The 15,689-nt window shown below is 31.9% G+C and overlaps 1 protein-coding gene and 1 pseudogene across 2 annotated transcripts in view; one reads left to right on the top strand and one right to left on the bottom strand.

Moving 5' to 3' along the window:
- The window catches only part of LOC107459753 (uncharacterized), a gene marked incomplete in the record, with an annotated part of 6,662 nt that extends 296 nt beyond the window's left edge, over positions 1–6,366 (top strand). Inside the window, 10 exon segments of one of the 2 annotated variants that reach the window (XM_016078125.3) lie at positions 805–897; positions 1,439–1,554; positions 2,117–2,847; positions 2,968–4,058; positions 4,143–4,355; positions 4,870–4,943; positions 5,083–5,175; positions 5,252–5,325; positions 5,410–5,542; positions 6,031–6,366. In XM_016078125.3, coding sequence (XP_015933611.1) covers positions 805–897; positions 1,439–1,554; positions 2,117–2,847; positions 2,968–4,058; positions 4,143–4,355; positions 4,870–4,943; positions 5,083–5,175; positions 5,252–5,325; positions 5,410–5,542; positions 6,031–6,114 — 2,702 coding nt within the window. 2 annotated transcript variants of the gene reach the window in all.
- Positions 6,367–7,140: 774 nt separating this feature from the next.
- LOC107472776 (chaperone protein ClpC, chloroplastic-like) overlaps positions 7,141–15,689 on the bottom strand; it is a 15,832-nt pseudogene continuing 7,283 nt past the window's right edge.

Below are 15,689 nucleotides of genomic sequence, written 5' to 3'. Positions count from 1 at the left end.
CACCATCGCTCGCTCCTTCACGCTTAAATTTCTTTTCAGTTTATTTGTTCCGATTTCTTCGATTTTAGAAATCCTAGTTTTGTTCAATTCCCATATACCTGGCAAACGGACTATACTTGATTTTTGTTTCTGCTGATGTTTGCAAATATGAATCTTCTTCTTGCTGAATTTTATAAAAATATTATTTTTTAATTCGCACATATATATGTTATTTGATGGATTATTGTAATTGTATTGTATACGAGGTTTAATGATCAACAGCTATTTTTGTTCAAATTGAAGTTAATGAGCTTCGTTTATATATCTTTTTGTATGCTATGATAAGATATAACTTGGTGTGAAGTTTAAAATTGTAGATGAAGTTTAGTGCACTTGTTTTATCAAATCAAATGATTTGCATATTATTATTATGACTCGTATTTCATCCTATGTCATTTGTGATTTCTACATTCTAGGGTTTGCTAGATACTTGTTGTAGAACATTGTTGTAGGGTTAATGTATGTCTCTGTATGATTTGGCACAGTACACTTGATTATCAAAACGACTTCTGGTGTACATAAGATATATTTTGCAATTTGAAGCATTACATTTGAGATTATTATTATTATTATTATTATTATTATTATTATTATTATTATTTTGAACAATGAATATAATGTATCTCGTATATTATTTGTATTTTTATGTCAGCCATTTCACCTTAAAGAAATTAAGGTTGGTAGGGAATACTTAAGGAATCAAATTACGGAGTGATTTTTATGCATTTCTCTTATGTACCGTGTTCTGAATAGTTACTATTCCAGGAGAGTTGGGTGGCTCCAATGTACAAGGTGATGCTGGAGGGGATACTGATTCACAACATCGTGATGGGTTACCCAATTCACCCTCTTCTTCAGGTGGGTTCTGTCAGTTTTCTTCAAAAAGGACTATATTTAGACGACATGAGTGCTCAACATTAAATTGGTGGAAATATGGATCTATTTATACAAGACATATTATGTTGTTTGCCCCAAGAAACTGTTCTCAGACTGTAGGGCTGCTGTGATCTTGGGAACATTCATTTCAGATGCGGTCGGTGCTGCCACATTGAAATATGAATGACTCCCAATTGTTCCCCCCTTTTGTCAGCATCAAGGAATTTTCGAGGTTCAGACGGTAAAAAGTTTTATCGGTTCGAATGTTTCTGGCTTTGCTTGCTTAGTGACTGACTGATATTTTCCCATATCTAACAGGTGAATCAGATGTACAAGATAATTGCTTGTTAATTTATTTTCTTCTTGAAGAATATTTTTGTATTTATTGTCATTTGCAGCACTGCCTTTATAGTTTTTGAAAATTTCTGGCATATTTTTTCAAATTTTCTTGTCTTCATTATCATCGCTATACTATTGATAATCCAGTGTTTGTAGTATCTGATAAGCTGGCGTTTTGTCTCAGGTCAACCACAGAATCCATTGCTGCTGCTTGGGCAATATAGTGATGATGAAATGGATGATGGATCAAGTAAAGTGCCTGGTGATGCTAAGGTGCAGAGTCCAGTGTCTAATGAGGAGGTAATCTGCTACCTATTGACTACTCTCATCCAAAATGTTGATTTTGCTAATACCATGGCCTATTAGGTTGGGTTAGCTAAATGAATCGAAAAGTCTCCAGTGACATCACTATCGTGTTTTTTATCCATGTGATTTAGACTCATGAAGTTTATGTTGGTAATCATGGTGTAACACAACCCTTCTTTTCAACCCATCTTTTCTATCTGCGCTTTGATTGTATATGTATAGATTTGGAATAAAGCAGGATGTAATCAGAGTTCATTCGCTCTAACCATTTATACTCCTATCGTTAATTATAGCATAGTTGTGAAATTATTTTGCTATCGGCCTTTAATTTTCTACGGTCCTTTGCTTTGAAGCCCTTATTTTATGATGTAATATAATAATTTATATGGTAATGACTTTTTGATGGGTGGCTTCTTACTTCCAGAAGTTGATGTATAGTAACTCCTCTCGGACTTAGAGAACATAGTCCGGAATATATTTGTAGGGTACATAATATATAGTAAATATGCTATGTATTTTGGTTACTACTTATACAGAGGTTCTTTATATTTATCAGGCTAAGGATTCTATTGAGGAAAGATCCAAAGACAACATCAGTGTCTCTGTTGATCATGTATCTCAGAATGATGGACAGCAGATTAGAATGGAAAATTCTAGTTCAATTGATCCTGAAGGCAGCAAAGAAAATGCAAGTAATGGTGCTGCTGGTAATTTTCCAAAGGAAATGGTTTCCAATGACCAAATGTCCGCTTCAAGAAGCTTTGATGAACAACTTGGTACTGATATTAATTTTGGATGGAAGATGGTGATGCATGAGGAAAGCCAACGCTATTATTATTGGAATGTTGAAACTGGGGAAACTTCATGGGAAGTGCCCCAGGTTTTGGCGCAAGCAGCTCAGTTATCGAGCGATTCAATGCTTCCTTCTGTTGATGATAAAACAGTCGGCGGTGCTGTTGGTATCGATAATTCCAGTTTTCCCTCTTCTGTGATGCAGGACACTTCAGCTACTTTCACACTTGATAGTTCAGCAGAAACCATAGTGACTTCTCATAATGAGTTGTATGGGCATGGATCCCAAATGAATGGATGTAGTGGTGAACATACAAATGTAACTCATGGAAGGGAATTGATTGGGAATAATGGTAGTATGAGTTTTCCTTATGGAGGTGATCCTTCATATGTTCCAAATTACAGTGCTGAAGAGCAGCAGTCACAAATTGATTTGCCTTCTCATCTTGAAAAACAGTGTGAGATTTTATTAGGGAGGATGAAGTCACTAAAAGAGTAAGTATATAGCTTTAGCTTTTCTGCAGCATTTTTTTTGTTTTAGTTGTTTGGTTAAGTTTTTGTAATCTTTAATCATTGTTTCTTCCCAAATTTAATTACTGTCGACATATTTTACAGGTCAAAGGGCAATTTGCAAGATCAGGATACCTTGTCAAAGTATATGTTAGAGATTGAGATTAGACTTTCTGATATTAGGTCCCTTGCTTCATATGGAGCATCTTTGCTTCCATTCTGGGTGCATTCTGACAATCAGATAAAACTACTTGAAAGTGTGATAAACAATTTCCAAACTGCGGAATCAGCAGAAGTTGAAGCTGAGGATAAAGATGTCCCTGACTCTGAAGCAGTGGGTGAGCAGCAGAATGGCTTGGGACATGATTCTGAATTATATAACAATAACAACAAAGACAGCACTCTTACTTCTGAAGTTTCGAATGGACCTCAGGCTGATGCTTCACCTGTAGTTTTGAAAGATACCTATGATGAAATTCCTACAAATTCTCAGCATTTTTCTTCATCTAATGTTTCTGATAATCATTTGGAAACTGGTATAGATGTTCATACAGAAGTTCAAACAAATACAAATCCTGAGCAATCAACTCTTGGACATGGGTATAATTTTGAAGATGATGATGACATGGATGTGGACATGGAAGTTGAAGATATGAATTCCTCAGGCAATGTAACTGATGCAGATGCATCAGTTGCAAAGGATCTTGGACAAACAGAGCATGAGGTTCAGTTGAATCCACTAGGCGACAGCCATTCTTTGTTGCCAGAACATCAGTTTGTTGTCCCCCCACCTCCAGACGATGAGTGGATCCCTCCACCACCGCCTGATAATGAGCAGGCCCCTCCTCCTCCGCTGCCACCTGATGATGAACAGGCACCCCCTCCTCCACCTGGTGATCCACAACCACCTCCATATCATGCTCTCCCATCTTACGCCGAGACAGGGCAGCCTCTTTCTTACACACAATATAGTTTATCTTATGGACAGACAGGGCAGTCACTTTCTTACACACCTGTTGCTGGCTCCGAGTATTATGGACAGACAGCTCCTGAAGTCCCAACAAGTAATATATATGGACAAATTGCTATGCCACCTGGACAGCTCTACTATAGTGCAGTTCCAAACTTGTATAGTGAAAATCCTCAAGTTGTGGTCAATCCATCTGACCCAGTTTCTTATTATGAGCTTCAAGAGGGTATGTTTCTATTTGTAACATGAATCTACTTGTACAAGTTACAACCTTTTTTTTTTGTTGACTCTGGTTTTCTGAATTTTCCAGGAGCTGGATCAACTAACATACCTGTTAACAATTCTAGTGATTCTTGTGTTGGTGGGGTAGACAGGGCATCTGGTGATGTTCCATCGACCTCATCTAGCATGGCAGCACCTGCAACTGTTTCGGTTGATGAGAGTGCTTCATTGCCATCAACTATTGCTGAAGCTGCTGCAGTAAGTGCTGCCTCATCGGCAGTTGCTAAAACCCAAACCAAAGGTAAAGATTCTGAACAAATGCTGCCATTTTACTACTTGATTATTCTGCTTTAAATTTTGTTGTTAAGATTGAGCTGGCCTGATTCATTACCCTTAATGCAATCGAGGGTCATGTTCATATAGATATAATCCTAAGCCTATATGGTCGTATGCTATTATGCTTATCAGAGGTAATCACAACCAGTTACAATTTCTTAGCAATGTTGGGTGAATCTTCATCCCCCCTCCAGCCCTCCTTGTGATGGGTATATTTTAGTATAATGCTATGTTCCCTAGCATTCCTTTCACTGTGTTATGGCATCCATTTATTATGGAATTTTGAATGAGTCTATATGACTATACATCTCATGTCAGTATGTGATCTTAAATCCTACTCGTTTTATTTGTTAATACACCTGATTTTGTAATTGTCATTGTTAAAAAAATTTCATGACTATGTGAGGCTACAATATATTAAGCTGTCCTGCATTGCATGATTCCTATTTCTTTACCAGACTCAATCTTTTCTTCAGTAGTGCGTAAAAAGCGGGCAGTTGCAGTTGGATCTTCCTTAAAGTCTAATAAAAAGGTTTCAAGTTTGGTGAACAAGGTAGAGCTACTTTTGCTACTGTGTGTGTGTTGCGTGTGGTGCTTAAATGCCATCGGTTTTCCAGTTCTATTTTAAACTCATTTCAATTTATATTGCATTGAATTTTCTGTATTATTTATATGTACATTGTAAATATTAGTGGAAGGCGGCTAAAGAGGAGTTGCTTGAAGAAGAGGAAGAGCCTGAAAGTGTGTATGAGGTGTTCGAAAGGAAGCGCCAAAGGGAAATAGAGGTTTGCACATGGAACTTATCCTTTTATGAGATTTGCATCATTCAATCTTTTGTTCCTCTAATTCCTTTGGTTTTAGGAGTGGCATGCAAAGCAAATTGCTAGTGGAGAGGCCAAAGATAATGCTAACTTTCAACCTCTTGGTGGTGATTGGTATGTAACTCCAAAACCCTCCAATTTCTTATCCATGACTTGTGCAACTTTCTAAACATACAATAATGCAATTCTGCAATGTAGGCGGGAGCGGGTCAAGCGCAAAAGGGCACAAAAAGCACGTGAATCTCTTGAGGCGCCGCACGACGCAGTTGAGCCCCGCCAACAGCAGCCTGATATGACTGAACTCTCCAAGGGTCTACCATCTAATTGGCAGGTGTGTACTTAGCGTCTCATCTCCTATCTGCTATCTTCTGTTGGCTGTGTTAAGTACCTAAGGAAAGTGTGGGAAACTACACCCTAAAAGCTAGCTATTAAGGGGGAAGAACCACTCTCCATCCCATCCAATGTGCGACTTTGGGCACCCCATAATACCCAAGTCCCTAACACTTGCACCTTGTAAGCATGCACTTTGAGGGTGAAATATCATATGAGGAGACTGGATCAAGCATTTCTGAATACACGTATTATATTTCTTCTGCTTTAACGGATCTAACTTGCGTTTGTCTCCTTTTTCTCCTTGTATATTTGTTTTACTTATGTATGCATGGCAATCTTTTGAAACTAAAAGGATCGATATCTTTTGTCTCAATAGGCAATTTGAGCCATGGTATTGGCTAGTGACTTCTGATATTTTAATTTTAGTGATATGTATCATGTGCATTGTTCTGATCTTTCTCATTGAAATTTTTACTTGCATTCCAGGCATATTGGGATGAGACCTCAAAGCAGGTTTATTATGGTAACACTATCACCTTGGAAACGACATGGGATCGACCGACAAAATGAGCGGTTATCGATTCGCAAGTGGCTAGTGTCGTAGGCTAATAGTTACGAGGACTTTAATGTTTATATATTGCTTAGTAAGCAGTTTTTGATAGATGTGCAAAGATGCGTTGTCCCTGAATTTTAGTTTATTGTTACTGTGCTTATATTTTTAAGCACCGTGTTATATCATTTTGAACCAGTTTTCGGAGAAAGCCAAAGGAGACTCGAGGGAATCTGAAAGGAGAAAGAAAAGGGATTTGGTCCTCTTAATTTATACTCTGCTAATCCACATTACTGGATCTTCCCCATACCAGCAAGTGCTTATAAAATGTGAGTTAATTAGACTCTAGTGGTCGAGTGGCCAGCTCACTTGTCCGCTTAAGCAAGTGTCGGGGGTTCGAATTTCGAATCCCGCCTTGTGTATGCAGCAACCCATTGGTCAGCGGCAGACCCTTAAACGGAGCTCAGATTTGCGACGGATTAGTTCTTGACCTGTCGTGTTGGGGATACTGTGGAAAACAAAAAAAAAGAAAAAATGGGATACTGTGGGAAACAAAAAAAAAAAGAAAAAATAAAGACTCTAGTATCCAGTATCTCAATTTTTTTTTTCCTAGTTAAGTTTCGTTAAAGAATGCAATTGGGGCATATAAAAAATGTAATAATTATATTGAATGAAGTAACCAGTTATGATTAACAGTAAACACTCTCAGACTTAATTTATAAGTTGTTCAAATTGACCGTGATACGCGACTTCTAGAAAAATTGAAAATACATGTTCACTTTGCTAATAGATTGCTGTTGCAGTATATATATGATGTTCTTGGCCTCAAAAAGATAATAGAGAAAGATATATATGTGAGGGAGGGTGAGGGGGAGGGTTTGGGGTAGAGAGATAGAGAAAGATAAATCAATTCAATAATCAATTTTCATAATTTATTCTAAATATTGAAATTGTATTTGTAACTCACCATTTCGTCAATTTGAATCAATTCAATTACTTCATTATAACATTCTGTGATTCCAAACACACTCAGAGTTTGCTAGTAGCTATGGACTTTTTCGATGTCCCAACAAGTCAAACACCTTGCCCATCAAATTGCATGAGATCCCAACCATTTTCTCTCTTTTCTCATCACCAACACTATTATTATTATTATTGTTGTTCCCATTTGAATGATCAATACAAGTTAGACATTCCCTCAAAGCACTATTCTGGTTAAGGACAACAACATTTCCTTCAATATTAGTGTCCACAACAACCGAATCTCCTTCTCTTATTTCCTTGATTAACATCTTCTCTGCCAATGTGTCCTCCAACAATCTTGAAATTGTCCTCCTTAAGGGTCTTGCCCCATAAATAGGGTCATACCCATGTTCCACAACACGGTCCCTAAACCTACAAGTCACAGAAAGGTGAATGTCTTTATTGCCCTTCAACCTTTGACTCACATCTCCAAGCATCAGATTTGCAATTTGTTCAACTTCAAATCTTGTTAATGTTTTGAACACAATAATCTCATCAACTCTATTTAGAAACTCTGGTCTAAAATGTTGCTTCACCTCCTCAATCACTAGGCTCTTTCTATGCTCAAAGGAATCATCATCATCATCATTGTTGTTATTAGTAGAATCACACAATTGTTTATGAGATTCAACAATGATGTTGTTACCAATGTTGCAAGTCATTATGATGAGTGTGCTCTTGAAGTCAACTGTTTGACCCTTTCCATCTGTAAGCCTTCCATCTTCAAGAATTTGAAGCAGTAAGTTGAAAACATCTGAATGAGCTTTTTCGATTTCGTCGAAGAGTACCACGGCATGCGACCGGTTCCTAACGGCTTCGGTTAGTTGCCCACCTTCGTCGAAACCGATGTAGCCCGGGGGTGCTCCGATCAATCTCGATGCGGTGGCTCTGTCTATGTATTCACCTGTGTTACAAAATATGTCTGAGTTTTTATTTTCTATTTCAATTTATAGAATATTATGTTTTTAAGATTTTATGAAAAAAAAATATTTTTTTTCACAAGCTTAAAAACAGGAAGGTGGCTACTCAAGTGAACTCGTCTTTATGCGAAAATAATAGTAAAGAACATTTAGATAATAATCTAGTCAAACATATCAACTTAGTTAATTAACGATTTTTAACTTTATATCTTTACATAAAAACAATTTTATGTGAGTCACCAAACAAAAAACATTGAAAATAAAATCTAAAATATTTAATTATTCTATTAATTCTTACAATTTTATCAAAATTTTAAATAGGTTTTTATAGTTAAAAAATTTATAATTGAAAATCTCTATATTATATTCTAACTTTTAATTAAGTCTTTTTTAACCAAAAGAATAATTTTTTAAATATTCTTTTTTATGTTTAACATGGGTTGAATTATAGAATATTTTAAAAGCAATATTTTAAGATTATTGTTTTTTTCCAAATAACAACTAATAAGAATTTAATTACAAATTTTTATCTAATATAAAAATCTATTATAAACTTTTTAAATTGTAAAGACCTCATTAAAAATTTAATAAAATAATAAAAATTAACAGAATAATTACACCAAACAACAAACAAAAACGCAAACCAAATATATTTTTAGTAGTTGGTAAATCAGTAAATGACACAAGGTTTAAGGTAGAATATAAGAGGCATGTATACATGAATGAAATGAAATTGAAATACTTACTCATATCAAACCTAAGCAAGGCATCTTGAGAGCCAAAACAATGAGCAGCAAGTGCTTTTGCTATTTCAGTCTTACCAACACCAGAAGGGCCAGTGAAGATGAAGCTGGCTATGGGCCTTTTCGAGTTTCTAAGGCCAACTCTGGCGCGGCGAATGGCGCGGCAAACGGAGTTTATTGCTTCATTCTGACCAACAACATATTTGTGAAGAGTGTGTTCCAAGTTGAGAAGATTTTCTCCTTCCTCCATTGATACTTCCTTCAATGGGACTCCAGTCCAACATGACACTACATGTTGGATGTCATATTTTGTCACTACTTTTTGCCTATTCTTTTCCTGTTTTTGTTCAAAGGATTCAACTTAATTAATTCCCAACTTAATAGCAATGCATATAGCTAGGAATTATATATGTATTTATTTATTTAGTACCAACATGCATTTTAATTTACCTTTGCGTGACAAAGTTGGACATGAGATCCAGCTTCATCAATCAAGTCAATTGCCTTGTCCGGAAGAAACCGATCACTGACATATATTGTTGTAACAATTATAAACTCAAATCAGTGCACGGAATTTTTAAAATAAGACACTTTAGTGAATTTAAAATTTATAAAATAGTTTGCAACGTTTATTTCTGATAAATAATATTGTTGTTCTCCGTTAATTATTAACAGTAACTACTAATTAATGTGGAATGTTAACTCATACATGTGATCATTAGTGTTTACATAAATAATAGCCATTAAATATACACGTGTACACGTGGTCATTAAGTGTCTAAAAGTACAAATAAAATTATTGACATATTGATCTCTCTTTTTTTTTAGAAGTGACTAATTTAAATTATAATGATAAAAATTTTAGAGATTTATTTATCTAATATTTGTATTAAAAATTTAATTAAAAGTGACGAAAGGACTAATTTATATAAAATGAATAATTTTTTAGAATTTTTAAAAGATAAAAATTTATTGAAAACCAAAATATCTTATCTAAAATTCGTTGTGACTAATTTTGGTGTTTACTCTAATTCTAATAATAATAATAATAATAATAATAATAATAATAATAATAAACTCATATATTCCACGAAGACCTTTTAGAATTTGTATGGTTTCCTCAACAGATGGCTCAAACACTTTAATTTGTTGAAATAGTCTATTCATCGTTGCATCATTCTCTATGTGCTTCCTATGCTCATTCATTGTTGTAGCAAAAATGCACTATATACATACAAGTTAAACTTTATTAAATGATGTTTAATGAGAGCAAAATGAAATCCTATTTAAAACAAGAATTTAATTTTGATGAACTAATATCTTACGCAATCGTTTAATCATTTTGTCATTTTGCATGACAATTTACACGGTCAATAAAAAAAAATATTTTTGCTGATGATATGTAATTAGATATCGATAGAATATCAAAATTAAATTCTTAAAATAAATGATCAAATAAAGTTTGAGTGAAATACCAAAATAGCAGGGATATGAGGGAAAATAGAAGAGTACCTGAATAACACCTCTTTCAAGGGCATGTCCCAAATGGTATGCAAAATTTTGGGCCGAAGATGATGTTTCAAAAATGTTTTGAACCTCTTTCACAAAAAGTAGCACATCCCCACTTTGCCCAACTTCCTTAATTATACGCTTAATGATATTCTCAAAATCTCCTTGACTTTGTATAACATACAAAAAATTAGCAACGTCCAATTTGATTACCTGCTCATGAAAAATATGCTAAGTTGAATTCTCTTTTTCTTAAGTCATTGAAAGCACTAATTAAGGGTAAATAGTTATTTTGACATTTAAAAAATTTTGGTTATGATAAAATAGATTTAATATTTGTTTTTTACATAATGAACCTCTAATATCAATTTCTGTTTGACAAAATAGGCTAATCATTATCCCATCTCTCTAGAGTTTAGGTCATTTTGCCAAATTTTAACTGATATTTAGGAATTTATTCTGTCAAAAACAAATGTTAAAATCTATTTTGTCAAAATTAAAATTTGTTAGGTGTAAAAAGCATGAGTATGACCTTCTTTCCTCTGAGTTTTTGAGGAACAGAGCCACTCAAAATCCTGTGAGCAAGGCCCTCTATGATTGCTGTTTTGCCAACTCCAGGTTCTCCAACAAGACAAGGGTTGTTCTTCGTTAATCTACAAATTATCTTAATCACACGTTCCAATTGCTCTTTCCTTCCCACAAAAGGATGAAGTTTCCCCTATAACAAATTAAATTAAACTACCTTTTCACTTAATATATACAACTACTCTTTTTTTTTTCCTTTTTCTTTTAATCTTTTTAATCAATGCAAAAATCTAAGTGTAAATCTTGTTAATTTATACTGTTGAATATGTTAGGAAATGATTATATTTTAATCTATTTATGATAATATATATATTAATTATAATAATAAATTAAATTATTTTATATTATAATAAAATTCTACATCCAAATCATTTAAATCAAGTTGTTATAATCTAATTCATCTCCACACTCTACTATTTCTAACAATCTTTTAACTTAACACGCGACTATATATACTGCTTTTTTTTATGCGGATTCCTTTTTTTTCAAATTTTTTCTGTGTTTTTTACGTTTTCTGGGTTCTCTATGTTCTTTTTATTCTCTGTGTTCTCTTTCTTCTCTATGTTATCTTCGTTCTCTATATTCTCTTCATTCACGATCAATGCTCTTTGATCTGATTTGAAAATTTGGATCAATTTTTTTAAATCAAGTTGTGAAATCAGATTTGAACAGGTATTTCATTTTTGAAGATAATGAATGATACAACTTCATACTGTCAGTTGAGTTAGGGCGAATTGGATTATTGTTTCCAAATGAATCAAGTGGAGGAGGGTTTTCGAATCTCGATAACGTAGTACGTTAGTAGTTGATGCTGGTGTAGTTGTCTTGTCTACGAGTTGAATAATTTTATTTTTCTTTGTAAAAATTAGTGTTCATGGTTGAAGGTTTGAATTTGAATAGAATGTTGGAGTTTTGAATTGTTTTTTCAATGAATCTATTTATGTTACGTTTAATGATAGTTTCGGTGCATTTTGAAACACAATTTGGTGTAATATAAAATTATTTTTGGTATCGTGCTTATAAGTTTTCAGTGTTTTTTGTGCCAGTTTGTCCTAAAGATTGGGATGCCTTTTTTCTTTTTTCTCTTTCATTATCGTTGTTGTCATCATCGTTGTCTTCTTTTTATATGTATAATAGTTTAAATCAAGAATGCATCGAAATTCCTTAACGATGATGACACACAAACAAATTCAGTTTAAAACAAGTTCAAACTACAAGTACACCTTATTTAACTCCAGAATGCATCACAATTACTTAATGATGATGACAAACAAACAAATTTAATTCAAAACAAGTTCAGACCAAAAGTGTACTTTATTTAAATCTAGAATGCACCAACATTATTTAATGATGATGACATACAAACAAACTCAATTCAAACAAGCACAAACCAAAAGTTCATTTTATTTAAATCCAGAATGCACCAAAATTACTTACTGATAATTCAAAACTCATCCTCCTTCTTTTTTTCTTTTTTTTTTAATTTTTCTTCTTATTTTACCTTCTCATTTACTCTCTTAACAATAATAAAAACAAAAAAATCAAACAAAAAAACATATAATGATGCAAAATTACTAGAAAGAAGATGAGAAAAAGAAAAAATACCGTGACAACAATAAAAGAATGATGATGAGAAGGAAATATGCGAAGAAGAAGAAAGAACCCAAAGAAGAAGGAGGAGAAACACGAATAAGAAGGAGAAGGAGAAGGAGAAGGAGAAGGAATGAAACGCAAAAATCGTTTCACATAGTTAGAGTGTGTATTCACGCTCCACTGTGACTTATATAATGATAGTCTCATTGTTGTCATAAATGTTGAATTAAATAAGTCATTATTATTTTTTTATTTGGAATTGAATGAGAATAAAATAAGCGATACTAAAAGGATGTCGCATTCAAATATAAATAGTGACTTTTGGGTTTTGGTCCTAATATCCAAAGTCACCTCCATAACTCTTTTTCTATTAAAGAAGTTGTGATTCAACCCTATTAGGTATATAGAAGGCTTTGGTTGAGAAAGATCGAAAAATTAAACTTTTTCTGCCATGCTTATGAATTGAGGTACGCTTTCATATTCAAGTATTTCTTTGTTAATGATTTAACATGAATGATTTTGGAGTTAAGCAACTCTAAGAATGTCTAACAGGTAGTATCAGAGCTATCTATGTTTGAATCGTCAAAAAATAATAATAAGAAAGAAAAGAAAAAAAAGGGAGATTCGATTCATAATTAACAAAATTTATTCAACTAACATATACTGAAGAATAATAATAAGAATTGAGTTATGCTAGGTAATCAATGGTTTTCTTGAACAATATAAACAATATGTTTTAAAATTGACTCAATTCAAATAAAACACACTAGTACACTACACTCCAAAATACTCATCTAAATCTAAATATTAGAATAATCATTTACACACTTAGTAAATTGAACATCTAATATATTTATTATTCATATTATTTAATATTTTTATTATCTACCTATACTTTTCTATAAAGATTTCACCTTTTGTTTATATTATGTACATGACATGAATATTTATTCTAGATAAAGATATATGATATGGTATGAACATTAACTTGATGTTACCCATATTTATTTGGTTAGAAATTTTTATGGTGAATATTATTTGGACAAACAGAATTTTATTTATTCTTTTTTTTTGTTTGGGTTTAATTTACGAAAAGTTATAATTATTTATTTATTTATTGAAGATAATAGCATGAATATTATTTCATGATTTATTTTGTTATATAAGAAAAATTATTGTAATTTTTTTGTTATTTAAATTTTTTTGTTGTGGATTCAATTTTTATGTTAAATAAAGAAATTAACAATTGATTAATAAGAATTTACAATATTATGGGATTATTATATATTGTGTTTTATTTTTTTTTTTTTGCTACTAAAGTAGCTCTTTTATAAAAACTGATTTATTTTGGAATATTAAAAATACAATGATATATAATTTATGCGAATAGTGGTAGCCCAAAAAAATATCTATATTAGCTAAATTGCATACATATATTGATGGTAAATATATGTTTGGGTAACTAGTTAAACTTAAATCAATGTTTATTACTCATGCATATAATAATCGGCTTAAAAAAAGTTTATTATTTGGCCAAATAATAAATATTGAACCTTATATTTATTGTCTATTTAATTATGCAACCACTAGTCGGCCCAAAAAAATATTGATGTTTGGCCAATTGATAGAAAATATATGCGGTAATAAATAGGTATTATTATCAAGTTTTCATGTTAACAATGAGTCGATCCAAAGATAGACTTATTATTTGATAGAATTTTGTTGAGAATATTTGTGGTAATAAATATGTGATACTTATTTGACTCTATGTGAACAATAAGTTTGTCCAAAGATAGACTTATAGTTTGACAGGATTTATTATCGATGTTTGATTAATATATTAAAATATCGCTTGCAAATTAATATTTTTATCCAAAGACTAAATATTAATGTTATGCTAGATATTTATGATGGGTCCACTATTATATAAAGGTGTTGAGAAGACACTTATTACTCTTTTTACTAAAACACTTGAATATAAACTTTTGAAGGCATCTATTTTTGTGACTACAAATACTTGTCATAAATTACGAAAATAAATTTAAAAGATCACTTGAGTTATTTTATGACAATTTATTAAGTAGTCTAATATTTTAAATTTTTGTTAAACAAGAGAGTTCAGAGTGTTTGAACAAGTTAGCACAAACTCCATAAATGCATGCATATTTGATTAGTAAGAAACAAATACCCAAAATCTTTCACGTAAATACTATTTATATGGGTCTCATATCATTTTATAATATATTATTTCAGTGAAAATGTGCATTTGGATGTTCATATAGTTTAGACAAATTTACAAAGATAGATATTTCTGCAGAAATATAATATTCAGTTTTATTTTTATTTTGACTCGTGATTTCCAAAAATTTATTAAAGTTGAACCAGTTGAAAATAGGCATGCATGAGATCACTTTCGCATGTAATTTCTGAATTTTCTCATCCAAATTTGATCTATGTCGTAGAGTATATTAGTATGGTAATCATCATAGTTTCGTCGCGACACTAATATGATAAAAGCAACGGTAATTCTATAACTAATGTATAAGACGGACCAAATTGTTAAAGTAATCATGGAAATAATATTCAGATGTAATTATCTTAGGAAAATATATATGTATAGCTCAAGTAGGAGATTGTTAGAAAATTGGTATTTTTTAATCTATTTATGGGCAATACATACATTAATTATACTCACAAATTAAACTATTTCATATTATATGACATATATAAGAGTGATCTCATTTATTGTCGTAAATGCTTAATTGAATAAGTCATTATTACTTTTTGATTTAGAATAAAATAAAAAATATTATTTTATTTAAATTTTAGGTTTAATGGGTGTCACACTTAAATATAAATAGTGATTTTAGAGTTTTAATCTCCAACATACCAAAGTCACGTCCGTAACTCTTTTTTCATTAAAGATCAGAGTTATGATTCAACCCTATTAAGAATACAGATGACTTTAGTTGAAAAATATCAAAAAAACCAATTTTTTTTTCTATTATACTTATAAATTCAGGTATGCTTCCATATTTAAATATTTCTTTTTTAATAATTTAATATTAATAGTTTTAACGTTAAGGAATTTTGAGAACCTTCAATAGAATAAATTTTAATTTGTGATGAATTTTAACAATCGGTCATATAGGGCTTGTTTCCGTATCATTAAACTGATACCAAAAGATATTTTTTAATAAAAAATATATATCTTTTTTAATT

The sequence above is a fragment of the Arachis duranensis genome, chromosome 1, assembly GCF_000817695.3.
Source record: "Arachis duranensis cultivar V14167 chromosome 1, aradu.V14167.gnm2.J7QH, whole genome shotgun sequence".
Lineage (NCBI taxonomy): Eukaryota > Viridiplantae > Streptophyta > Magnoliopsida > Fabales > Fabaceae > Arachis > Arachis duranensis.
Note: the sequence above shows the minus strand (reverse complement) of the source record. Positions and strands in the feature narration are given on the sequence as shown.